Genomic DNA, 26,492 nt, shown 5'->3' with positions numbered 1-26,492 from the left:
GGCGGGGCCGAGGCTGGGGTGGCCACAGCTTTAGGCAGGGGAAGAGGGACGGAGCAACAAGAAATCCCAACTGTCACCCCGAGCCGGGCTGGGAGAGCTCTGGAGACAGAGGTCAGACAACTCAGAACTTTCAGCTGGGCGGGGAAGGAGGAGAACGTCTCTGCTTTCTGGGCGAGAGGCGGTGGGTCTTTGGGTCGGGGTTGTTGGGGACTCCCTGAATGCTGGGCCAGCGTCTCTGTCCCAACACCTCCATCTGATCTCAGCCTGGTTCCCGGACTGGGCAGGGAGGGTTTCCCATGGGGTGGGCTGTGGGGAAAGCTCTTCTTGAGGGCAGAGTTGCCAGCCGGGGCCCCGCCCACTACCCAGAAGGGAAGGGATGGGAGGAAGCAGACACACCTGGGGCCCGGTGCTCCTCGCACACGGATGCATCCGGCCGGTCCTGGAGCACCAAAGCCGGCAGGTGCCTAACGGCACCGCCGCGGCTGCTTCCCGGACCGCTCGCTCCGCCTGGGGCGCACTCGACACACCCGCGGCACACGATGCACTGGAGGCTCGAGAGGACGGGGACGCCTCCTGACGGCCACCACCAGCCCGCAGCGCAGCCGGGACTTCTCACACCTGGCTTCCCACGCGCGCGCGCGCCATCCCACCCACGCCGGCGCTGCACACGCAGTAGCCACTCGTGCACCACGCACACCTGAACCCCACCGGACCCCGTGTCCCGTGCACGGTGGCGGCCACCACCACCCACGACACGCGGTCCCACCCCCGAGTCCGACGTTCAAGGCCACGGGGCGCCCCCCTCCCGCAGTCGTGCACACCGCTTGCACACGCCCAGCCTCGCGGTCCCACGCGCTGTCCCTGCCACGCGGTCCGGCCCGGGCGCTCCCAGCTCCGCCGCCCCGGCGCGCGTCCCCTCCCTCCGCTCGCTCGCTCGCTCGCTCGCTCCCTCCCGATTTGGGAAGGCGGCCGCGGGGCGGGCGGGGGCGGGCGGGGGAGGGGCGGGGCGGGGGAGGGTGACATGTGAGCGGCGCGCCGGCGGCAGGTGGAAAGGCGAGCGGCATGGAGCGCGTAATAAGAGAGTTGGAGTCGGAAAGAGCCGCCCCAGTCGCCGGGGAAGCGGGCGGTCAGTACGGGCTCCGGCCGTTCCAAGGCTCCGAGCGCCCGCCCCCGGCCCCGGCGCGGCCCCAGCCCGGCCCCTAGCCCCCGCTGCCCACGAGCGCCCCGGATCGCCCCCCACCGATCCCGGGTCCGAGCCATGTGCCGCTGAGCGCCCCGAGCGCGCCCCCGCCCCGGATCCGAGCGGCTTCGCCCCCCCTCCCACCGGCGCCGCCCATGGCCGAGGCCCCCCCGCGCCGCCTCGGCTTGGGCCCCCCGCCCGGGGACGCCCCTCGCGCCGAGCTGGTGGCGCTCACGGCCGTGCAGAGCGAGCAGGGCGAGGCGGGCGGGGGCGGCTCCCCGCGCCGCCACGGCCTCCTGGGCAGCCCCCTGCCGCCGGGCGCGCCCCTCCCTGGGCCGGGCTCCGGCTCGGGCTCCGCCTGCGGCCAGCGCTCGTCCACGGCGCACAAGCGCTACCGCCGCCTGCAGAACTGGGTCTACAACGTGCTGGAGCGGCCCCGCGGCTGGGCCTTCGTCTACCACGTCTTCATGTGAGTTCGCGACCCCGCGCCCCTCCGGGCGCCTCCTGGCGGCCCCAGCGCCTACCGGCTCCCGGGGGATCGCCGCCCCGCCCCGACTCCACCCCCCGTCCCCGGCCCCGCGGCCCCCGGGCCCCGCGGCCGACCCTCACCGCTCTCCTGGTCGGGCCGAGCCTCAGGTATCATCCCCTTCCCGACCCTAGCGCCTGGCCTCCCGGTCCTGACCCCGCTCCCTCTGCTCTGACCTCCTCCTTCACCGCTTCTATCTAGCTCCCTCCGCGTCCCCAGCCCCTGCGCCTCTCTCCCAGGTACTTGTTCCCTCCACTTGGCAAAGTCTGCGGCCACCGTGTGCGGTTCCCTTTTCCTCTTCCCGACTGTCTCCCTGGGCCCCAGACCCAAAGATGATCTTTTGGGCCTCACACTCTCTGCCACCGTCTTCCCAGCTCTGTAGCTAGGATGGAATCCTGCCTGGACTCCCCTGAGAGTTGCCCCTATCCAGAGACACGCTAAACCCCAGCTCACGACTCTCTTCTGGTTGTAGATGTTTAGGGGTCCTGTTTAGGGGCAGTGTGCTGTTTCCAAATTTACAAGTGTCTTTATTAGTCTTGCCTTTTTACCTCCAACTTTTCGGCAAGCAGAAGCAGTGGGCTGCCTTGCTTGTGTTGCCCAGCTCTGCCCTGCAGGCTGGACCCAGTTTGCCTGCCTTTGCTGGCCGGCTATACCAGGCCTGGCTCTGGACATGGGGAAAAAGAAAGAGGAGAGGGGTATGTCTGGAAACATTGACACTGCCAGCCCCTCCTTTCCCTCACCAGGCTTCTACAACTTTCAAAAACAGTGACCCCTCTTGGATGTAAAGAGCGAATTTTGGCAGCTAAGAGCTCAGTCTTGAGGGACAGCCTGGCCAGGCCAGGAACATGAGAGGCCCCGTCGATATCAGTTAAAAGGCTGGGCCTGGTGCTGGGACACTGGGAGATGCCTTAGAGACACAATGTGTGACTACTAATCCCTTCTTGTCGCCATCAGAGTTTGGGGTCCTCTGATATTAGGCTCCCTGGGAGACCACCTTGACTGTCCACCTGACTGTCCCCCAGCTCTGATTGGCTGACCCTCTGCAAGGCTGCGTTTCCACCTGTACATGAGTTAGCCTGTCCATGTGCACCTAACTGTTCTTTCTACTGGCCTGTTTCATTCTTTCATGGGCTGGTCTGGTAAGCTGTGTGCCTCTGTGTCCATCTGTCTATCCACCTGTCCATCTAATGGCTAGTCTTCTACCTGTATTTTGCTGCCTGCTTTTAGTCTAGCTGTTTCTCTTTCTGTTGCCTGCTTATTTGCCTCTGCCCCAACCAGGCTCATAGAACTTCAGAGGTGAAGGGAGAAAGATAGTACCTGGAAGGGCAGAGAAAGAGAACTCTCTTGGCCATTGAGTACCTAGGGGTGGCAGCCTTGACTTTGTTCAGACAGACAGCAGACTTGGACATGTACAGGATATGAAGTCTGGCTTTGGGGCCAGGTCAACAGTGAGCAGTAGTCCATCTACCAGAGCCCCTTGGAGGCCTGAGATGACCATCTGAATAGTGAAATTCAGTGTTAGGGGTCTAAGGGAGAGGCAAGGGCTGCTCAATGAGAATGGCTGTAAGAGGGCTGGAGGCCCAGCACTTGCTTTGTGTGCTTGAGGCCTTGGGTTCCGGACCCAGCACTGTGCCAAACAAAGAAAAAGAATGATTACATGGCAGCCCCCCTGCTGTCCATGGAGGCTGAGACTTTGACAGGGCATACCTGTGCCCTCCATGAGCTTGGATTTTTTTCCCACCAAGGCATGTCTGGGTCCAGGGAAGGGAAGTCAATCCAGCTGGCTTCCTTAGTCCCCAGATCTGGTCTCCTAGTCCCTTAACAGTTAACTGGAGGTGAAGGACCCAATTCCTAACCCCAACCAGCTCCAGTTGCCACCTTCTGTGGGATGGCCTCTTCTTCCTCTCTAGGAGCTAAATCTGCTGACACCTTTGCCCCACATCCTGCTCTCTCCGGATGCCAGGAATGCCCTGGCCAGGGGCTCGGTTGTCCTGACCACTTGTCACCAGGAACCCAGGGCTAAAGTATTTCTTGGAGCTCTATGGGAGGAAATGTGGTGTGAAAATGTCCAGATATTTGGGAATCTCAGGAAACTACTCATCCATCTCAGAGGTCAAGGGGGCCAAGGAGCTAAGAGCCCCACCAATTGAGTGCTCTGTGATCATGTGTTGCTAGTTGGGCCTCTCTGAGCCTTGCATCTATAAGTGGCCAAAGTGGGCAGGCCTCCATTGTGAGGTGGCTCAGACCAAGGGGGATGGATCTTATTATTGGAGCTGTTATTGTTGTACCTGTTCTTTTCTTTTCTTTTCTTTTTTGTCAGTCGTGGGACCTGAACTCTGGGGCTGGGCACTGTCCCTCAGCTCTTCATCTCACAGCTAGCACTCTACCACTTGAGCCACAGAACCACTTCTGACTTTTTCTGCTTATGTGGTGCTGAGGAATGGAACCCAGGGCCTCATGCATGCTAGGCAAGCACTCTACCACTGAGCCACCTTCCCAGCCCTGGACCTGTTCTTGAGGAGCTCCAGATGTGGGGCTTCTCAGCCATTCACTGCAGCAGCAAGAAGTGCTTCTTGAGCTCCATACATCTCCCTCAAAGGCAAATCAAATGAGGGACATCCAGTGTTAGGACTCCCTTCCCAGAGATGTAGGTTGTGCCAGGAGGACCCCTAAAGAAGGATCTTTAAGAGAAAATTTAGGAGAGTGGTGGGACACTTCTCTCGTACCTGTCAGTAGTACCTATGGGCCCTTCACAGAATCTGCATCTTTTCCAGGCACCTAGAGCTGTGGGAGGTGGGGAGGTAGGGGGGTAGGGGAGGAAGTGGGCAGAGATAATCCCCAAGTCATCCTCGCCTGCCAGCAGCTGCGCCTCTAGGAAATGAGTAGTGCCAACTCCTGTCTTCTCCTTTTGAACTGTAGATCAAGGGGCCCCTCGGTCTCTTCCTGTCTCTTTAGGCCCTTGGTCCTCTTTCCAAGTCCTTTTCCACCCTACCCCACCCCTACCCCTGTGCCCCAGGCCCTGGTGTTTGGCATCCTTCAACCCTTCCCAGATCCTGCCTCTCTGAGTTGTGCTAAGTACCCATCACTACCCATTCTGCTTCCTGAGTCCTTTCAGGGAAGGCTCACCCCCTTGTTGCTCCTTCTTGAAGGCCACATTAGCCTCCCTGGAGGCCCAGGGCTGGAAGGGGGTAGTACAGAGTGAAGCCCTTTGGCTCTCTCTGCTTCCCAAATCACTGTGATATGGCTTGCCTGCTGCTCCCAGCCCCCCACCCCCCTCACTGCCCAGCAGACTTTCTCTATGTGAAGGTTTAAGGCTCTGTAAACATCCTCTCTCAGCCTTGTCCCTGGGGTCAGAAGCTGTGGGAATGAGGAGGAGAGGAGGTGGCAGCCATTCCTGGGGCCTTCAGACTCCTAATCCCAGACCCCTCTCCCCGAGCCTCCTACCCTGATGACCAACTGGGTTGGAAATCATTCAGGCAAAAGGAACCTGGAATGTTCAGGGGTCTCCGCCTGGTTGGTCCTCACCATTTGACAGTTCCATTTGGAGAAAACTAAGGCCCTGGAGACCAAAGTCACGTGGTAAATTGGTGCACGTGGAAAGGACCAGACTGCAAGACTTCTGACTGTCCAGGATCATTCTCTTTGCTCCCTGTGGCCATCCAGCGTGGCCCTGAGAATTTGATTTGGAATTCCTGAGTGCATGCAGCTGTGTGCCAGGCACCATGCTAGTGCTTTTAGCCGCTCTCACGTTCTGCAGCAGCCTCCCCAGCCTCCTCTCTGTCTTACAGATAAGGAAACGGAGTCTGACTTAAAACTGTTCTGAGACTGTCAGGGCTGAAGGTCAAATTCAGCCACAGCCGGTACTCCAACCCCAGGCCCCTAGAGCAGCATCCTAGTGTCATTCATCCCCAGCACCAATGAACTTACTTTCTTTGTTTTTTGGTATTTTTAATATTTTTTTTGTTGTTGTTGTTATGGGGCTTGAACTCAGGGCCTGGGCACTATCCCTGAGCTCTTTTCTCAAGACTAGTGCTCTACCACTTTGAGCCACAGTGCCACTTCCGATTTTCTGGTAGTTAAATTGGAGTTAATAGTCTCATGGATTTTCCTGCCCCGGCTGGCTTTGAACTATGATCCTCAGATCTCAGCCTCCTGAGTAGCTGGGATTACAGGTGTGACCACTGACACCCAGCTTGTACTCACACTTTCTTTGCTTTTCCTGGTGCATGCCCTCCTAAACATCCCTTGAACACACCATGGCCTCATGTACATACAGTATCCATCCAAGGAGAAGAAACTAATGCACGGCTTCTCCCACTTTTCCATTTGCTTCCTAGCAATCTTGGCCTAGGGCTCCAGGGCAGACCTGAGCACAGATCCAAGCTGGCTCTCGTCCTCCAGTTTTTTCCCTTACCTATCCATGGGTACAGGCTGACCTGAGAGTGTGTGTGTAGAGAAGGGTTGCAGGGAGGGAGACCTCCTTGCAGCATTACAACTATGGAAGAGCAGGATGGCTGGCCTTCTACAAGCTTGCACCCCTTTCCTTTCAGCTTTTTGTGGTCTTCCTTGTAGTGATGGCTATCTAGAAGGGGGTCCAACTCCTCAAAGCTCACACGTAGCCAGGTAGTAACCAAGACCTCTGCCTCCCAGACCAGGCCTTCCCTCCTGCAGCCTTCTTCATCCTAACCATCAGGGAAGACTGAAGTTTGTGTTGGGCTTGGGCAGCTGTCTGAGTGTGACCCACATTCCTTGTCTGCTGTTTTTGAGCCCCTGACCTTTCATTTGTTCTTTGTAAAGAGTGGAAGCGTAGAGAAACCATCTCGTTTCTAAATCGCCTGCCTCCCTCTCCTTCTGCTCTCTCAGCACCCCTTTTCTTCTTCCTTCTTGTGGTCCCCTTTGGGGTCAGGTTAGACCTCTCATCGTCTGCCTACCCCTCCCCAGTTCTATAGTGAATTCCTTCTACTCATTGAGGAAGCCCTGCTGGAAGTCTGACTTCAATCCCAGGCGAAATATTGGAGCCAGGAGTGGAGTGCTTCAGGAGGTGATTATTCTTGGGCAGATGGCAGCACTTTGAGCGGGTGATTAATTTGAGGTTCTCTGAGCCATCAAAGTTGCTCAAGCTGCCTGGGAACAGGCTGGGGAGGCACTACAGCCTGGGCCTGGCCCGAAGAAGGAGCAGTACCCCTGTGCTGGAATTGAGGGGCCTAGGGCGATTAAGGGGGGCTTTGTATATCCTCAGAGCTGTCCCACAGGAAGTGGGGACCTTGAAGTGGGTACATGACTCCCCACCTCCAGTGAGCCTCTTGCATTCTCTCACTTTACCCTCACAGCCATTGTGTCTGTGAGTCCATCATCATCCTCATTTCATCCCAGAGGAGAGGGAGGCTGGGGGAGCGGATGGCACCCAGGGCCTTGGGATGTGCATGGACTAGGGTCTTCCTTTACTCTACAATTGTAGTCAATGAACAGCAATGCTGGGCCAGGCTTGAGGTGCCGGAGTCCTTTCAAGGATGCTGGCCAGCCTGTAGGCCCGCCGGGCTCCATTGTCTCCTACGACCGTGGCTCCCAATGTCTGTGTGGACTTAAGTGTGCTATGTGCCACAGGGAGCAGCCATCTGGCTCTAGGGTTGTGGTGCTCAGAGCGGTAGCTGGGGTCCGTGGGAGGGGAGGGAAATGCCCCTCTCTTCCAAGCAGGTCTCTGGAATGAGGGCAGAGTCCAAATGTGTTTTTACTCTTCCTGAAGGTAGCATCCCCCATTCCATCCTTATGCTGAGCCTCAGCATCCTCCTCTGTAAAATGGGTTGAAGACACTCAGTGTTGCCTACACAGAGAAGAATGGAGGAGGGAGAGGAGCTTCAGTCTTAGGACCTGGGATTTGAGGGGGGAGGTGCTTATGTTTTAGAAGAGAAGGGAGCCTAGGAGCCCGCTAGCCCAAAGGGAAGTTGCAGGTTGGAGGAGGGTACTGATCGGGGCTCAAGTCTCCATAGAGACTCTCAGGACTCCTGGTTCTCTGGGTATCTGTCGCCAGGGCAAGATCTTTGCGCCCTGGGGATTGGCACCTGGAAGGTGTTGGTAGGAAGAGCAGCCCCGGACAAGAGACTGGGAATCTGTGGGCAGTGCCCAAGGGAGGAAGGAAAAGGAGCAGGGAGATCAGGGATTCCACTCCCTTCTCTCCCTCCTAGAGTCTGAGGAACAGTAGGTAGAGCAGGGAGCTGGAGGGAAATCTTGGGGTCCACTCTTCTGGTTTCTCAAACACCTAAGCCAAGTGAGTAGGACTGGGGGAAGCTTGCTAAAGGTTAATGGAGCAGAGGAGCTGGAGGTCAAACAGCAGGAGGAACTGCCCGATAAATAGGAGGTCGGAGGGAGTCTCTGAAGTACTCTTTTTTCTTTCTTTCTTTTTTTCTTTTGCTATTCCTGGGGCTTGAACTCAGGGCCTCAGTACTGTCCCCGAGCTTTGGTTGCTCAACGCTAGCACTCTACCACTTGAGTTACAGTGCCACTTCTGGCTTTTCCTGTTTGTGTGGTACTGAGGAATCTAACACAGCTCCCAGCCCTGAGGTACTCTTTTTAAGACTGTATAACCCCCATCCAGAAAGACTAGACAAGGTTTAATTGTCCTCATCAAGCCCAAGATTGGAATTCTTCTACAGCATGGGAAAAATTGAGGACAACGTTGGAAAGGGGATCAGATGGGGACCTGCTGGGAATTGGGGTCACAGGCTGCATCTTCACCCTTCTGGGGAGCCTCAGGCTTGTCCTGGTCACCGTCTTTGGGTTTATTTTTTGCTGGGCTCTGGCTGTCGGCGGAGGGGAGGGGTGAAGAGTGAGCAGAGGGTTAGGTAGCGATGGTGGGAGAAGGATCAGCCTTGTCAGCACAATCTGGATACCTCTGCTCCTGCCTCAAGACTAGCACCTTCCCCGGAGGGACCAGCCCCGGTACAGTGGGAATCTGGTCCCTCTGCGGATAGGACCAACAGGTCAGATCCAGAACAGGCCTTGCTACCCTTGCCCATCTTGTTACCCAACAGCAGAGCTGGAGCCCACAGAGCTCCAACAGATCCACAACTTTGTTGTGTAGATGGGGAAACTGAGGCCAGGAGAAGGGACCTAATTGCCTGAGGATACAGCTCAGTGGAAGGGAATTGTTGGAAAGTAGTGCGGGAAGAAGGCTGCCTCCCAGGAGCTCCCATCCTCAGGGAAGGGAGAAGCCTCTGAATCCATTCCCCTTGTCCCCTTCCAACCTTGGGATTGGTGGCAGCTTGGTGGGAGACACTGGGATGGGGAACAGAGGGTGCAGTCATGTCCAGCAGGGGACCGAGGTACAACCTGGGGTAGGAGAAGGCCGAGTGAGAACATCAGCCCCTCCCATGCCTGTTATGTTGTGTTTTGTTTTCCCAGCGATGGAGGTGGAGCCCAGGGTTTTACACGTGCTAGGCAAATGTGTTACCACCAAGCCACACCCTCAGCCTCTCCCCTGGGTTTCTTTTTTTAAAAGTGAGACAGGGTAGCTCAGGATGTGAGGGTAGCTCAGGATGGCCTCCATCTCTCCATCTCAACCCTCCTGCCTTAGCCGCCTCAAGGGCTGCAACTACAGGCATGCACCACCAAGCCCACTGCTTTTTATCTTGAAACATAGGCTTCCTCCTTGCCTCTTGAGTTCCTTCAGTCCCTCTGCTTCTTCACTCTGCCTTTGAGTATTGGAGTCTTGTTTGGGGTCCTCCTCCCTGTATAGTTTCATGGGTGATCTCCTGTGACGTCAAGGGATACCTCCTTGAGAATGGCCTTTCCCTCTTTCCCCAGTTTCATCCCTGACCTTCCTGCGAGGTACCACCTTCCCTGCGCATCTCACTCACAGCTTGTCCCACCAAACCCCCCACCCTACTCCCACTGTCCAAATCATAAAGCCCTCCTCCCAGGTACTCTCTGCTTCTTTCCCCGGAAATGACCTGCAGAACCCCCAACTGTTCTGTTTATTGCTCCTTGGGCTTTTTTTTTCCTGCTTTATTTCCCTCCCCTATTCTGTCTACCATGGCCTCTGACTAACTCCTCTACATCCTTCAAAGCCCAGTTCTTCAAAGGCCCATTGCTTCTTTGACCCACCCTGGGAGTCAGCTGGGGGAGTCATTCAATATCCTCAGAGCTCAGTTTCTCTCACCCTCAGGTACTCTTGGTTCTTCCCAATTGGGTGATGAGATCCGAGTGTGTAGGCTGAGAGCCCTGAGCAGGGCATGGGGTTAGAAATGAGTGAATGTAGATGGGCGAGGAAATAAAGGTGGTCTTGGGGCCTGGTCATGAGGAGGAGAAAGGTTTTGCCAACTGGAGACAAGTAGAGAAAGCACTCAGTCCTGTCTTCAGTAAGCCTTGGTGGTTTTTTTCCTTGTGCATGTCCCAGATGGCTGCAACAGCTAGAGTGAAGGCTTGGAGGTAGGGCTCTTGAGTTCTGCTGTCTGCAGTCTGAGATGCCCAGGACCCGAGGACCAGGCCTTGATCACTGAGCTATAGAGACGGCCTTATCCTAAGGACCGTGTGGAGCTAGAGGCCCAGGAGAGGAACCACTGATCTGTTCCTGAGTGAGCACTGGCAAACCCCAGGCCAGCTGATTCTTCTCATCCCTGTTACATGGCTGACCCTGCTATTGTTCTAGTTCTATAGACAAGAGAAGGGAAATCAGGCACACCAACTTGCACAGCTTATTTGTGGCAGAGGCAGGATTTGAAACTATGACGCTGACTTCCAAGCCCAGATTTTCAAATGGTTTGTTTAACACATCAGCAGACCCAAGGTGGTTTTCCGTGGCCTAAGGCAAAATCCAAGGAAATAAGGACAACTTGGTGACTTTTTCATGAAGCTAAATTTATTCCATTTAAAGGACTGAGATTATGTCCTTTCTTTTATAAAAACGATGGACTGAGAATTTTTTAAAATGCCCTTACTTGGCAAAATAAAAACTTGACAACCTTATGAAGTTCCCAAAGTGTTTTGGGCAGCATCCTACCTCCTCCAGCTGATCGGTGGGGCGAGCAAAGGAGGAGTCTGGGGAGCAGATGGAGAGAGGAATTAGGGGAACAGAGGAGCCTCAGGCCCTGCTCTCCAGGACCAGCCCAGGGCTCTTGCCCAAAATTGGACTGGGCCAGCCAGACTCAGTAGCAGTGTACTCAGAGTTGCCAGGTTGGATTTGGCTCCTGCCTTTGTTTTCTAGAGACTGTGTGATACCAGGCAGGTGACTGAACCTCTCTGAGGCGCCAGCTTCCTTCCACATAGTATGACAATACCATCTCCAGCTCCCACCTCACAGAGCTCACAAAGTAATCTGAAGAATGGCGCGTTGCATTTAAAAAATATTTTTATCTTCCCATCCCAGACATTCACTTTCCTTGGGGGGCTGGGCTCCTGTCCTCCCTCACCTGCACTGAGTTGAGCCCTGTGGAAAAGACAGTGAGGAGGCAGGTGGGTCCTATAATAGCAGGTTGGCCTGACTGGCAGTTCTTTCTGTCAGGATCCCCGGATGGCAGCTCAGAGAGGTACCAGCTGAGGCCCAGGGAACCATGGGAAAATAATGTCCTCACACGAGCCAGGCTCAGAGTCCTCAACATAGCGCTTGGCATAAGATCCTTGGTCTGACTGGTAGCACGTATGTTAAGTGCTTTTCACAGAGAACTGAGTCCCGCAGGAACCCTAAGAGGTAGGGGTTGGTGTTGTCTAGAAGAATACACAGTGACGATGGCCTCAGGCTAAGCACACACCCTTTCCACCCAGGCATAAGTGGCAGCAGGTGCTCAGGGCCTGAGCTCTCTGGGCTCAGTGCACACAGCAGAGTGCCAGCAGAGCCTGCGTGTGCAGGGTCCCTGGGCTGTGCTCAGCCACTGCAGGGCTACAGTGGACCTGGGCACCCACAGTGCGCTGCAGGCCAGGCCTTGCTGGACAGTGGCCAGCAGTCATCTCTTGCCCTAAGGCTCAGCTTCCCCAGTGGTCTGGCTCCCAGTAACAATAAAGATACTAATAGTGGGTGTTTATTGAGCATGCATGGCCTGCCGGGTGCTGCTCCGAGAACTTTTCTCTGTCTCAAGTGGTCCCCTCTACAGTTCTGTGATGCAGGCCCATGTTTTGGATGAGGAGGCTGAGGCACAAAGAGGTTAGATAAGCAACCCGCCTGGATTCAAACCCCAGAGATCTGGCTCTAGAGGCAAGGATCTTTTTTAAGTCCAAGATCCTGCTCTTACCCACTCCACATGGGGACTCACTCCCTCTCCTTTGGAAAGCTTCCCCTGCAGTCCCTCAGGGGAGGTGGGTGCTGGGGACAGAGCAGTGAATCAGACCCTCCCCCAGTCCCTGGGAGGCTGGGCTCCCAGGATAACAGTTATTAAGTGCCATTGTTCCTGGGCTGTACAATTCTGCAGGAGCACAGATTGGCCAAGACCAGCCATCAATGAAGGTTTCTCAGAGGAAGAGGCTTACATTGAGATACACAAGGCAAGTGGGAGTGAGAGCCAGCGAGGTAAAGAGGAGCAAGAAACAAGGTTCCCCCGGGAGAGGGACTAGCGCAGGCGAAGATTCAGAAGGCCCAGGGTGGCATTCTCAAGGGGCAGCAAGAAAAGAGTGGGAGCCCTGAAGAGGCAAGAGTGACCAAAGAAGAGGCTGGGTCTGCTTAGGGGCAGGCTGGGGAGAGCACCAGGCTGATGAGTAGCAACTTCCTGGAGAAGGTGACAGGAACTGCAGGTGGCAATGACAAGCAGGTTCCTGTTTAAAACTCCTTTCTGGGACTGGCTAGGATAAAAGGGAGAATTCTGACAGGGACCCCTTGAGTGTGCCAGTTCACATGGCCTCCTCATTTTCTGCCTCCTTGCAGGGCCCAAGACCCCTGAGTGCCTGCTCCACAGCTACCCACGAACCCTGCCCAGGTTCTGCCTGCCCCAAGCTGGCCTAGAGCCCTAAGACTTTGCCTGTAGGGAAAATTACACAGTGTATGCAAACCTTGGCCTGGGGCAGGCATATGCTGAGCTGGGGGTGCTGTGGAAGCAAGGAGGGTGAGGGAAGCCCCAAGTGTGTCTGATCAGGTCCTGAGAATATGAGGTGTATGGTTTGGAGGGGGGTATCTCTAGAACAGTGGCTTAGAAGAGGACTGGCTGAGATGGTGGTGGGGAGTCTGGAGAGGGGAACCCAGGCAGCTCTGCTCTTCCAACAGGACCCAGCTCTTGCATTTTCCTGATGGGAAAACTGAGGCTCCAAACTGGGCAGGGACTACACTCAGATCAGATGGAGTCCAGGCTCAGTCCAAGAGGCATACTTGTCCACACAGTGATAGAAAACAACCACCTTTCTGTGGAGTCTCACTGAGACTGGCCTGGGCTCAAATGCCTTCTGGGTGGTCTCTAGCAGGTTCCTTAACCTCCTGGAGCCTTAGACTCTGAGTCTAAAATGCTACCTTTTACTGGGAAGGAGGTCCCGTCTCCCACTTGCTGCTCTACAAATCACTTTAAAGTATACCTGGCCCCTTGTAAGCATTCATCTTTCATGCTTAACAAGTCCTACTGAGTTCTCCAGTCAGCCCTGGAGGAGATAGTATTGCATTGAGGCTCAGAGAAGAATGACTTGCCCAAGGTCATTGGGCTGAGATGGGGCTAGAGCCCAAGGCTCTGTCTGCCTCTGATAGACACAGCACATAGAGCCAATCAGCTGGCATCCCAAGAAAGACCCATGAAGTAGGTAGGCAGAGCCGTGGGTGAATGGTAGGCTTGGCTGGCCCCCACTGGCTGGCACTCAGCTTGTATGAATCCTGTGTCCCATGCTTGGGGCCTGGTACAGCTGCTACCCTTGGTTTGCCTTGCCAAGACAGAGATTGCCTGTGGCATGAAGGCATTTGCTAGACTTTCCTATGATTGGGTCTCGCCATCTAATGCCCAGTACATGACAGGCATGAGATGGGCCTGGTCTGGGGAGAGGTATTTGTATTCTCTTGTTCTAGGGGCTGCAGCCCTCCCTCTGTCTTGGCCAGGGCCGTGGGAGAGGTTTGTCCCTGCCCCATGCCCAGTGGCCCAAGCTCAGATGCTGGCACACATCCAAATTTCTGCTTGGGGCCTTCTCTTCCCTTCTCATACTCCCCATCCTCCCAGCATTTGGGCAGATCTAGGACTTGTGGGGCAAATGGCTGGGCATTTAGGACTGAAAGAGTTTCAGTGCTGGCCAGCCTTTGAGGCTGAAGGACTTGGGAACTGCCTGGGGTTGTGTTTAGGGCAGACAATTGTAGGGCCTATGTTGGGACAGACAATTGGTTAGGGTACAGAGTTGGAGTGTTTGGGGCTAATCCTAGGCCACCCTTTCCTGGAGAAATTTGGCTACAAGTCAGGGAGGCAAATGTGTGGGCCATGCCCCCCCTTGCTGGGCAGTAAACACAGCTGTCGCCCGGGAGATAGGCCCAAACATCCCGGCCCCCCACTGTTATTTATACCAGGACTCTCTCTCTCTCCTTCTCTGGCCTGGGCTGGCTCTTCAATCCACCCTGAGCTGGGTGATCTGAGCTGAGGGTCCAGCTCCACTGTCAAACCTATGGTGACTGGGCATTACCACCTTGGAGGAACTGTCGCATTGGAGACCCTGTGTAGTCCTGGAAGCTAAAGTCCAGAAGGGAGACAAGAGTGTCAGGGATCATACCCTGGGTTTGCTGTAGCTCGCTGCATGATTGTGGTCACAGCAGCCTGGTAACCTTGGCTTCCCCCCCGTTTGGCCAGACAAGGGAATGGTTTGTCCAGACTACAGCATTTTGACCTGTTTTAAGCAGAAGATATGGTTGTCAAAAATGAAACCTGACCTAGAACCATGGACACATTACAGAATGGATCAAAACAGTGCTCTTCTCCCGTCTAGAGTGGGGGTCCAGAATTCTGGCCACTCAGCCTATTTGTCCTTGCATACCTGGAGCCTATAGGTGGTCCTCAGTTCTTGCTCTTGAACACATTCCAAGTAATTCTGGATTTCAGAGCCACTGGTATGTGAACCCAAGGAGAGGCAGCTGATTTGCAGTGTAGAAGGAACCTGGCCCAGCTCCACAGGAACCTGCCCATGCTCCCTCTCAGTGAGATAGGCTCAATGTGGGAAGAGAATGGGGGTATACTATGGGCTGAAGATCAGAGGGCATCAGGGCCTGGCTATCCTCTCTCTGCCAGATTCCAGCATAGGACTCCAAGGAGCCCCCAAACTTAAATTCAAACATGGTCTTCCAGATCATTATGAAGGTGTATGTGTCAGGATGGATAGAATGTGTTTTATTTAATAGCAGGTTAGCTTGATTTAAACCTTACAGTATATAGATTTCCATTTGTACTTTCTCCTCCCCGCCAGCATTAGGTGAGTGCTTGCATCAGCCCTCTCTCTCCCTTTCCCAGAACCCTCAGGCTTCACAGGACCCAGCAGAAATCACAGGTCACTAAGTCTCAAGTGCTTGGCAACCTGGGTCTTCCTGTTCGCTTCCTGGGCATTCCTGGTCAGTCTGAGCATCCACTTGGGCCAGTCAGACTGGCCCTGCTGTAGAGGAAGGGTCTCCAGGAAGAGGTAGCATGGGAGCAGGCAGAGGAAGGAACAGCCCCCAGCACAGACTGTCAGAAAAGAAAGTGACAAAGGCCAGGGGCTAGAGCAAGTCTTTCCAAAACAGAACAGGGTTCTTGCTGTGGAAGAGGGTTTCAAGGAGAGGAGAGAGCACAAAAGTCTTCATGGTGCAATGGGTACCAGAGGCTTATGCCTGTAATCTAAGTTACTCAGGAGGCTGAGATCTGAGGATCATAGTTCCAAGCCAGCCCAGGCAGGAAAGTCTGTGAAGTTCTTCCAGTTAACCATCAAAAGCTGGAAGTGGAGCTGTGGTTCAAGTGGTAGAGTGTTGGCCTTGAGCAAAAAAGCTAAAGGACAGTGTCTAGGCCCTGAATTCAAGCCTGTAATAGTACCAGCACACACATACACTCACAAAAAGTTTCTAAGGTGGAAATGGACCAGCCACGGGGAAGTAGAGTGTGTGTGATGTTTGGTTTGTGGACAGCCTCTGTCACTGTCTAAGGAGCTTGGTTTTCATTGCTGAACTGAAGCCGTAATAGGATTGTCAGTGAGGGAGGGGCACTAGACTGGAGTGGGGCTGAGGGCTGGACTACTGGTGGCCAGTGAGGAGGCCAGCTGGGGCAGGAGAATGGGGCTGAGTTCTAGAGAGGTCAGGATTCCTAAGCTGGAAAGATGGGTGGGGGTGGGGGTGGCTAGGAAAAAGGAGTGATCTTTGCCTTCTGGGACCAGCTGAAGTTCTCCTCTGTCTCCCTACTTGTCTGTCTCCTCCTCCAACTACCTTGGGGAGGGGCACCTCATGTTAACCCCTACCCCCAAAGTCAACCCCTTCACACAGGGGAATGACACACTGCTCCTGCTCTTTTTTTTTTTTTTTTTTTTGGCCAGTCCTGGGGCTTGAACTCAGGGTCCAAGCACTGTCCCTGAGCTTCTTTTACTCAAGGCTAGCCCTCTACCACTTGAGCCACAGTGCTACTTCTGGCTTTTTTTGTGTGTGTGTGGTACTGAGGAATTGAACCCAGGGCTTCATGCATGCGAGACAAGCACTCTACCACTGAGCCACCTTCCAGCCCCCGGTCGTGCTCTTTCATACATTTATTCACTCAGTAAGCGCTCACTTAGAACCTCCATCCTTGCCAGTTTGTTTCAGGATGGAGAAAGAACACTGAGCAAACAAAAGTCTCTGTATCCACAGAGCTTGCGTTATGGTGGAAAGAAGGACCTGAAACTATCTTGTGTCCAGCCCCTGGCTCTCTCTGTCTGTGCCTGGGACCTTGGGTTCCTGGAAGCAGGGACCCTGCTCATTACTACTTACTGGCACCTGCCTCTCAGGACATAGAGCAAACAACTAAGACAGGACCATGCTTTCTATACCAGGGACCTGGTTCAAGGGGTCAGGACCCAGTTCTTTGCACTCATTGTTGTGGAACTTTGAGCTCCTTACAAGGACCTTTCCGGTCTCAGTTTCTTTTATCCATCAATCAGGGCCTGCTTTAGGAGGGAAATGCAAAGCATGAACCCCATTAGTGGGCAGCTCACTTGGCTATGGTAATAGGTAGTGGAATGCCAAGGATTCAGCATCATTAACAACACAATTAATAGTTACTATTGTGTTGGGCAGCCAGCCAACTTCATGTATTTTCTGTTTCTTCCTCTCATGCCTGCTCTGCTTGGTGGGTGTATGGTAAGGGTGTGTGTGTGTGTGTGTGTGTGTGAAGGGTGTGTGTGTGTGTGAAGGGTGTGTGTGTGTGTGTGTTTTTCTCCCCATTTTCCAGATGAGGCTACTGAGTCCCAGTACCGTGAAATGACTTCATTTCTTAAGGTCACACGGGAAACGATCTGACACTGGGAGCCCTCAAGGATGGTGCTCTGAGGTGCTGCCTGGCACCTGCCCCTCCTGGGCGCTCGGCCCGGGAGTGGAAACCCAGCCCTGGCACCCCTCCCCCACTTCGTCCCCTCGGGAACTGGCACCACCCGGAGCCTGGCACTGGGTCCTGGGACTCTAGCCTGGGTAGTGCCAGGGACTGGATCCGGTCAGGACTCGACTCAGGAGCCTTGGAGCTGTGGGGTACTGGGGTGCCCAGCGCGCCCCCCCCCATCCGGCCTTGTAGGGTGGACGGTCCGGGTGTTTCGTCCTCCCTCTTCGTCCCAGGTCTCGGGGACGCCACGGCACCTTCACACTTTCCGCTTGGCCCGCTGCTCGCCTTTCAGGCCGCCGTGTTTTCAATTGTTAATTTGGAAACGGAAAAAGAAGCCGGTGGGGCGGGGAGGAAACCCGAGACCTCGCCGTCCTCGCCCCTCGCGCCCCTGGGCCTGGCGTCCCCGAAGCCCCGCCCGCGCCCCGCCCACAGCAGTGGCCACGCCCCTCTGCCGCTCTCACGCCCACGCCCTGACCGCGTGAGGGGGGGGCGGAAGCTGGACTCAACCTCTGCGGTAGAGAAAGGGTCTCCTGTAACCGACAGGGCAGAGGACCACGGGGGGGGGGGGAGGAGTCTCCAGGAGCCCCTCCCTCTTCCCCCGCCTGCTGTCAGCCTCCTTGTCCCGGGGTGAACCCAAGCTTGTCAGACCCCTGCCTCCACAGAGCCTTGATCCCAGAGAGCATTGATCCCGTCAGACAGACTAAGAAACTGAGTCTCCAGAGGAATAGTTGACTCGGCCAAGGTCCCACAGCCAAGGCAGAGTTGCGTCAAGCCTTGCTCTGACGGTGATCCGTTCAGGGTATATCTTCCTCAGAAAAAGAGGGAGCATCAGGACCAGATACTGTAGGATTTGTCCCCTTCTGGTGATCTGCGGTTAATGGGCTATTGCAAGTTCTGTTTTGGTCTAGCCTACCTCCTTTTTTCCGTATCATTCTTCAACTGTGGGAGAGTTCTGTAGACAGAAGAACGTCCCATCTAGACTTCCCATGCAAATGAAATGTAAAAGGCCCTCTCCAGAGACTCCACAACTTTGAAGTACTCCCCTCTCCCCGGACTAACAGCTTCAGAAGTTACCCAGGATGTCACTTGCCATTCGGGAAGCCTGAGTGAGACCCCATTCTCAGCGGAACCAGCGAGAAGTAGGTCCCTCCCAGCCCCTTCCTCCACCCTTCTGCAGAGAAGTACACCAAGACTCAAGACTGCTTCCCAAGTCTTCGGTAGACTGGCAACAGAGCTGGGTCCTCTAGGGCTAGAGGATCTGTCGCCCTAGATTCCCAGCTCTTTTCTATTCCCTAATACTTACTTCTCTCTCAGAGCCACCAGGCAGGCTTCTGCCTTTTAGAGGACTTGGTCTGCTGGGACTGCAAGCTGGGCAACTTGAAGGGCTGTTTCCTAACCCAAGGCTGCAGCCAGCCTTTCTCAGCTTGCAGGGCTCCATTGGGTTTAGTCTGGCTGGTTCTGGGTTTGAGATTCTCACCAGGTGCCTGGCTGTCAGCAGCTGTAACCAGCTACCCTAGGTGTGACCTGCACGTTTGCATGCTGCTTTGCTTATTGGTAGCAAAGGCATTGCAACTCTCCTCTTCTACCCCCTTATGCCCGCAAACCTCCCACTGGGTGGGGTTCTCAATGGCTGAGTGTGCAGAACTCCTTGGCTGGGCTCAGTCTTGGCGCCTGAGCTCCCTTGGGGGCTCTGCCCTCCCCAAAGCTCCTGTTCCACCCTGTCAGCTCTTGGGGCTCTCTGTTCTGGGAGTACTGAAAACCAAGTGGCAGGACTAAGCTCTCCCTCCTTCCCCTCTCCCCCTGGCACAAGTCTGCTGATTCAGAGAACAGAAACCTCCTTAGAGGTGACTCTGACCCCCACCAGGCTCAAGTAGCTAGGGAACTAGGAAATACTCAGAGCCAGTGCCACCCTGGCACATGCAGGAAGGGCAGGAATAGGGCCCTTCTTGGTCCCAGAATAAGATTTTTGGAAGTAAGGGTAGATGCCATAAAAGAGGAGAAATCAAAAGAATAGCTGTTATCAACTGCATGAGCCAGGCCCCTCTCTGGGACTCAGTTTTCCTATCTATAAGCCAGAGGATTAATGGATCTCTGAAGGATCTTTCAGTGCTAAAATATAGCCAGTATCTGATCACATCTTGCCACCTCCACTTCCCCTTGAAGCAAGTTGCAGGCGTATCTTGCAAGGATTATACCATTAGCTTCCCAACTAGAGGTGTGGCAAATTGCCCCAGACCCCCAAGTTTGTCCTCTCCTCTGCAGCCTGGGGATCTTTTGCGCACCGCACATGAATGAGATCCTGCTGTTCCTGCTCACAGTTCCTCATCTTGTCTTACCTGGAGTACAAGCCCAAATCCACTGCCGTCAGCAGGGGTCCACTTCTACCTGCACTGTCTCTGTCCTCCTTTCCTCCCAGGCTCCCTTTGTCCACTTTGCTTGGGAACTATTCCTTCCTAGTAGTGGAGTTTGAACGGAGGGTCTCATGTGATACACTGCTGAGCCATGCCTACAGCCAAGGGACAACTCCTTTCTTGAGTGTTCTGAAACACACTAGGCACCCTCTCAATTTTGTTTTTTTTTCCTTTCTTTCTGGTCCTGGGGCTTGAACTCAGGGCTTGGGCACTGTCCCTAAACTTCTTTTGCTCAAGGCTAGAGCTCTACCACTTAAACCACAGTGCCACTTTGGCTTTTCCTGTTTTATGTGGTACTGAGGAATCAAACCCAGGGCTTCATGCATGCTAGGCAAGCACTCTACCACTGAGCCACCTTCCCAGCCCATTCTTCCAGCTTTCTTGCATAGTTTATTGGAGATAAGAGTCTCACTAACTTTCCTGCCCCAGCTGGCTTCAAATCATGATCTTAAGATCACAGCCTCCTGATAAAGATGACAGACATGTGTCCAGCTCACTCAGTTCTTTTGTTCTGGCTTTTCCTTCTCAAAGCTGCTTCCTTGGCCCACTTGTTCCTGCACCAGTATTCCATGTCTTCCTTTCCCAGTTCATTTTTTTTTTCCTATCAGCATCTGACAACTTGAACCTTTACTCCTTTATTATTGACACCACCTCCTAAGAATGTAAGCTTCCTGAAGGCAGGGTCTCCTGTATCTTTATTCCTGGCCCACAATGAATCCTCAGTAAATGGTTAATGATGATTGAAGAAATGAATGAATGAGCACGCCAGGGCTATGGGCTGTGTAGAGTCCTCAGAATCTTTCCTATATCAGGAAAGTTTGAGGTATGGAAGCAAGAGGGGGGCAGTACGGCATTCTGAAGAAGGGGTGATACCAAGTGTGGGGTATGTTCTCTCTCAATAAACACCCAGCATCCATGTGTGCCAGACACAGGGTGTGCAATGTGAAAGGACATGACCTCTGGGTCTTTGGAAGGTAGTAACCGAAATTACTCCATCTGGAGGTGAGTAAGTGGAGTTTTGGGAAACTAACAGCCGAAGGTGAAGCCTAACAGAGAAGGCAAAGATAGGGCCAGGAACAAAAGGTAAGGAAGGAAAATAAAAGCTCTGTCGGTTGTGGTGGGGGCAGAATTATGCTAATGGAGTATCCAGTGCCAGCTAGTCACTTGGGAGCAGAGAATAAAGTGGCCTGGTGGGTGGGGTCTTCCTTGTAACCATGCTAAGGAGCTTGGATCTGAGTTTGCAAGTTGATGATTTCATGCTTTATGAAAAAAGCAAAGCTCTTCATTCAAACAAAATCTTAGGCCAACCCAGCATGTAGAATTAGGCCACCTGACTGTAGGTGGAGTTGCTTTACGGAACCAGTAGAAGGTTTCCGCTGACCATCGTCTTTCAGTTTCATAAATCACGGCTGCCTATATTCTAGTCCTTAGTTCCCCTTCATTTTGATCATCTTTGTCTTAGGAGGATCACAGCTCCCCATTAGAGAAGTCAGTGCTGCCTGGCCAGCCCCCAATGAATGGACATCTGTGTTTCCTCCTTCTTCTATCCCTAGCTTGTGTAGACATCTCCCTCAGCTCACTTAGCTGGTGCGGTAGGTAATGTGGCTGGCCTGGCAGAAGGAAGCAGAGAGGACAATTCAGAGGGTTTGGGGATGGTTCAGGTGGGAGAGGATAAGGCTACTTACCATATTAGTCTGTTTTCTGTTACCTGAGATCAAGTATTTTATAAAGTGCAGTTCTTTTTTTTTTTTTTTTTTTTTTTTTGTGGCAGAGGAGAGGAACAAACTCAGGGCCTTGCACTTGCTATGCAAGTGCTCTTCCAGTTAGCTAAATCTTCATCCCCCCTCGTGTGTGTGTGTGTGTGTGTGTGTGTGTGTGTGTGTGTGTGTGTGTGTAAGTTCATAGTTCTAGAGGCTCATAGGCCTGTTACCAGCATTGACTCAGCTTTGGTGAAGGCCTCAATCCTGGCAGCCTGTGAGGGTGAGGATTACTTGGTGAGACCTGAAGCCAAAGACTGGAGCTAAAGCCTTCTGAGATCACACCTGAAATGACCCCCTACTCCCCCAGGCTGTACGTCTTAAAGATCCTGTCACTTCCTAATGGCCCTTCACTAAGGACCAAGCTCCCAACCCACAGAATCTTGGAGGACAAATCACATTCAAACCATAGTATTCATCAAATATCATGTCTAGAAAACTCTACCTCTCATGTCCTGTGAGTATCAGGCCATTTGGACTAACTCTAGACAGACTGGCATGTGGAGGTGTAGAGGAAAGTAGAATATCACAGAGGTTTTGTATCAAGAGATAAGCACATTTGGGGGTCACAGAATAGAGACCAGGAGATGATCTCCTGCCAACTTATTTTGTATGGCTCCTAGTTCCATCCCAAGAAAGAATCTGATTGGCTCAGCAGAACCTGAAGGCGGATCCTTCTTGCCTCAAACTCCCAGCCTGGATTGACCAGTAGCAGATAGAAGAGGGGTATGGAGCCATTCACAGGCTACTACTCTGGGCTATACAGCTTGTATACCACAAAGGAACTCCAATGGCACTAAAATCTAGCCTTTGCTCAGAGGTGGGACAGTCCACACCAAGGAACGCTGTTTCTTTTTTTGTTGTTTTATTTTTGAGCCAGTGCTGGGGCTTGACCTCAGGGCCTAAGTGCTAACCTTAGCTTGTTCTCTCAAGACAGTGCTCTGCCACTTGACCCACAGCTCCACTTCCATATTTTTTGGTGGTTAATTGGAGTTAAGAGTCTCATAGACTTAACTACCTGAGCTGGCTTCAATCCGCAATCCTCAAATCTGAATCTCCTGAGTAGTTATGATTACAGGCACTGAACCATTGGCCCAGGTTAAGGGATGCTGTTTCTAGTAGGGCCAGCTAGAGGGGTCAAGCTTTTGCAACTTGTCCAGCTAAAGAAATGTGTTTTCTAATTGTTCCTCCAAGAAGGGATGTTTTTCTCATCATTCGCACTATGTGCTGGCTGCTGTTGTTCCTCTAGGGACATCCTCAGAGAACACAGAACTGAATTGAGGGCCAACTGCCTCCCAGCCCTGCAGCTGGAGTTAAGGCTGAAAGGACCTTAGCTGTCGTGAGGTGTCCCCTACCTTCATGTTGAGGGCAGAGAAACTGAAGTTCCATCTAGATCTCATCCCAGCCCTGAGCCCCAACACAGGCCTCTGCCCAGAGAGGCGGCCACACAGCAGCGGCCGGTGTGGGGCCCTGGATCACGTGCTCCTGCTGCCTTTGCCATATTTAGAATCGCTGGATCAGGGGAAATTTCTCCTCCCAGCCCCTGAGGATTCTTGGAAAGAGCCTCGCTCTGAAGCCTGCTTACTGCCCCTCCCCTCATCCCCCCTGCAAGAGTAAGTGCCATTCCCCCTAGAGAACCATGGGATCCTCTAGACCAGGCTGTGTGTACCCTTTTGTCAGGAAGTTCCTGTCAAGTCTAGTTGAAGTTCCTTTTTCAATATCAGCTCTGGTTTGTGGTTTAAGAAGTCCCTTTCTAGCCAGGCACTGATGGCTCATGCCTGTAATCCTAGCTACTCAGGAGGCTGAGATCTGAGGGTCACGGTTCAAAGCCAGCCTAGGCAGGAAAGTCCTTGAGACTCTTATCTCCAGTAAGCCACCAGAAAACGGGAAGTGGCGCAGTGGCTCAAGTGGTAGAGCGCTAGCTTTGAGCTGAATTGCTGAGGGACAGCGCCCAGGCTCAGAGTTCAAGCCCCATGACCAAAAAAAGAAAGAATAAAAAAAAAAAGCCCCTTTTCAACAAGCCAGATGTGGTGGCACACACCTGTAGTCTCAGCACTCAGCAGGCTGAGGCAGGCTGATCTTGAGTTTCAGCCCAGTTTAGAGATACATAATCTCTCACCCTAAACAAATAACCCCCCAAAGTGCTTTCTTGCCTGCAGGTGGGGGGCGGGGTTATGACCTCAGTCCTATAGGACCCATGGCTGAGTAGGACAGACTGGCCCTGAGGTCCCTGAAAGCTGAGGAAAGATAAGGCCCTGCCTCTGGGGCCCTGGTCTGGAGAACGAGGAAGGAATCAGACTCTCTCCAGTCCAGTGACAGAAATCAGGCCAGCTGGAGCCAGGGCAGGCCCCAGACACTGGCAAGGCTCAGTCTTGGGGGAGGGGCCCTGGTGAGTGGGAGGCAAGGTGGTCCTAGAGGAAGGAAGGGACAGAGCTTTAGTGTATCTATAATCTGACCTTGAGATGGGGGCTTGTATCCCCTTCCCCCATATATCCGCGTTCTCATTAGAGAATCATGCCTTAAAACCATAAGAACTAAAAAAAAAATCCCCAAATGCTTGCATTGAGGTCGTGGAATGTTCTAGGGCTCAACCCCCATTCTTGCTGGTAGGGATAATGGCCCTGGGTTCCCATGGGGGCCCTCTCCAGGGCTGCCTCAGATCTGGCACCCTGCCTTGCTCCACCTGAGACAGATTTGCCTCCTCACAGAACCCTCTACCCCACTCACCCCCATGCAAGAGCTTATCCTCCAGCCCCAGCCGAGTCTCCTACCTACCTCTCTCCTCCATCTCACCTACCTGGTTGATGGCAGTGGGTGGGACTTCCTGTTCAGCATTAGCCCTGGCTGCCCTGGATCCCAGCCTCCCAGTTTCCCTGGGGACTTCATACCATTGCTCACTCCTTTCCCTCCATCCTCAGCTTTCCAGCTCTATACACTCATGCTTCCATCTTGTGTGTATTTTTTTTTTTTATATTGGAGCTTGAACTCAGGGCCTCACACTTGCTAGGCAGGCACCATTCTACCACTTGAAGAACTCCACCTTTTTTGCTTTAGTTATTTTGGGGATAAGGTCTTATGCCTCTGCCTGGACCAGCCTGGACTGTGATCCTCCTATTTTATACTTCCTGTGTAAATAGGAAGATGGGTGTCATCTTTTATTGATTGAGATGGGGGTCTCACTCACTTTTTCCCCAGGCTGGCCTTGAACCACAACTTTTCCAATTTCTGCCTGCTGAGTGGCTGGGATTATAGGCATGAGCTGCCATATCTGACTTATGACTCATCTTAAAAAGAATACTCCTTTCCAACTCACCTGCCTCTGTCCTTTGTAGTTTCTGGATTCATTTGGGCCTATTCTGGTCCCTAATCCCTCTAAGGCTTCCCTGGCCAAGGTCCCCAGTGACAAAGCTCACTGGACAGCCTCCGCTGCTCCCATACTTTAGTCACCACCTTCATTTGATGTCTCCTCACCGGCACTCCCCACCTACGTCTGTTCTTCCCTAGTGTCCTCTCCCCCACATGTCCACAGTGCATCTCCCTCATCATTTGCACCTCTTCCCAGGTCTCCCATGAGCTCATTCCTCTTGCTTTATCAATGCAGTGTCCTAACCAGAAATAAAAGAGTTTCTTTTTTTCTTTCTTTTCTTTTTTTTTTTTTTTTTTTTTGCTTGTCTTGAGGCCTGAACTCTGGGCCTGGGCGCTGTCCCTGAGCTTCTTTTGCTCAAGGCTAGCACTCTACCACTTGAGCAACAATACCACTTCCAGATTTTTCTGAGTGGTTTATTGTAGATAGGAGTCTCACAGACTTTCCTGCCCAGGCTGGCTTTGAACTTTGATTCTCAGATCTCAGCCTCCTGAGTATCTAGGACTATAGGCATGAGCCACCAGTGCCCAGCAGGAGTTTCTAATTAATCACCAAGTCCTACTTCACATAGCATCCTGAAAGCCATTTACTTCTTCTCTCTGTTCCTGCTGGTACCCTGTCCCCTGTTAGGAAACTGAGTCATGAAGGTATTAGAACAAAGAAAGAGCAGAAAATGCTTCAACAGACTAGATCAACTTTATGAAGAGTTGAATAGAAACACCATGGTGACCTGAGGAGAGTCAGGAGACATAAGGCGGGCACGGGAGCGGGGGTGGAAGGGACTTAAGTGGGGTCCTGGGTAAAGGTGGTTGGAGTACAAAAAGTTTCGGGAGGGGACTTTGCAAGTTTGTGGTTTCAGCCTGAAGTAATTAATGTGGCCTGGTTCCGGGAGCCTGTTGTGCAAACCCACTGAGAAGGTCCAGGTTCAGCCAGAGTGGCCTGCTTTGGGAAATTCAGGTACCTGTTACCTGGGGAGGGTGGGTGTGTATAGGGATAGTGGACTTACTCATTTTGGGGATTGCAGATTCCCATCATCCCCTGTCCAGGCCACCATCACTTCTCAGCAGAATTACTGTGGAGCCTCTTCTGTCTTCCTAATCAGTCTCTCCACTCTAGTTCATGTTCCATACTGCCCCAGTGGTAGCCCTGAAACACAAACACAAACAAATGTTATTCTCTGTCTTCAAACTCTTCCATGGCTCCCATTGCCTTTGGGATACTGTTCAAGTGCCTGAAGGTACCACTCAAGGATCTGTCCCTCTGGGTTTCTCCGTTGTCCCCTTCGCTTTAGGCCCCCACCATGCAGAACTACCAGCCATTCTCGGCTCCTTCCCTACACACCTGCGTCACTGCTGCTTGCACCTCATGCTGCCTCTGCCTGGGGAATCCCAACTCTGTCTAGACACCTCCTCCAAGAAGTTTCCCTGTGGCTACCGAGAGTTACCTGAGGTGACTGCCTTCGTACACCGTTACCATCTTGTCTATTATATCACTGCTGCGATGTTAATTTCTTGGGACTGTTTATCTCTGGCTTCACACAGTAAGCCTGGATGATTGTAGCTAAACGAGGTTTCCTAGGTGGCTGTAGCTCATAAAAGAGGTGGCAACTTCTTTTCTGCTCTGATATTCCCTGCCAGACCCACCCATCACAGCCCTATCTCTCTAGCATCCCAGTGTCTGTCCTAGGGACATCCCCTCTGAGCTTCCACTTCTCTGCTGAGACTTTAGTCATCATGGAATCAGCCACCTTTATGTTGTGGACAGAGAAACAGAGACCTAGTGATCCAGATGGTCTTGAG

General features: G+C 53.3%; 1 protein-coding gene across 1 annotated transcript in view; it reads left to right on the top strand.

Annotated features, from left to right (window-relative positions):
* The first annotated feature begins 1,083 nt into the window (after positions 1-1,083).
* The window catches only part of LOC138803286 (potassium voltage-gated channel subfamily KQT member 4), a 52,258-nt gene continuing 26,849 nt past the window's right edge, over positions 1,084-26,492 (top strand). The window contains exon 1 of the mRNA XM_069987107.1: positions 1,084-1,649. Within this exon, the coding sequence (XP_069843208.1) occupies positions 1,336-1,649 (314 nt within the window). The 5' untranslated portion in view covers positions 1,084-1,335. The remainder of the gene's footprint in view (positions 1,650-26,492) is intronic.

This window comes from Dipodomys merriami, unplaced genomic scaffold (genome assembly GCF_024711535.1).
Source record: "Dipodomys merriami isolate MVZ:Mamm:240054 unplaced genomic scaffold, mDipMer1.0.p SCAF_34, whole genome shotgun sequence".
In the NCBI taxonomy this organism is placed as follows: Eukaryota; Metazoa; Chordata; class Mammalia; order Rodentia; family Heteromyidae; genus Dipodomys; species Dipodomys merriami.
This window is presented reverse-complemented; position numbering and strand designations above follow the sequence as displayed.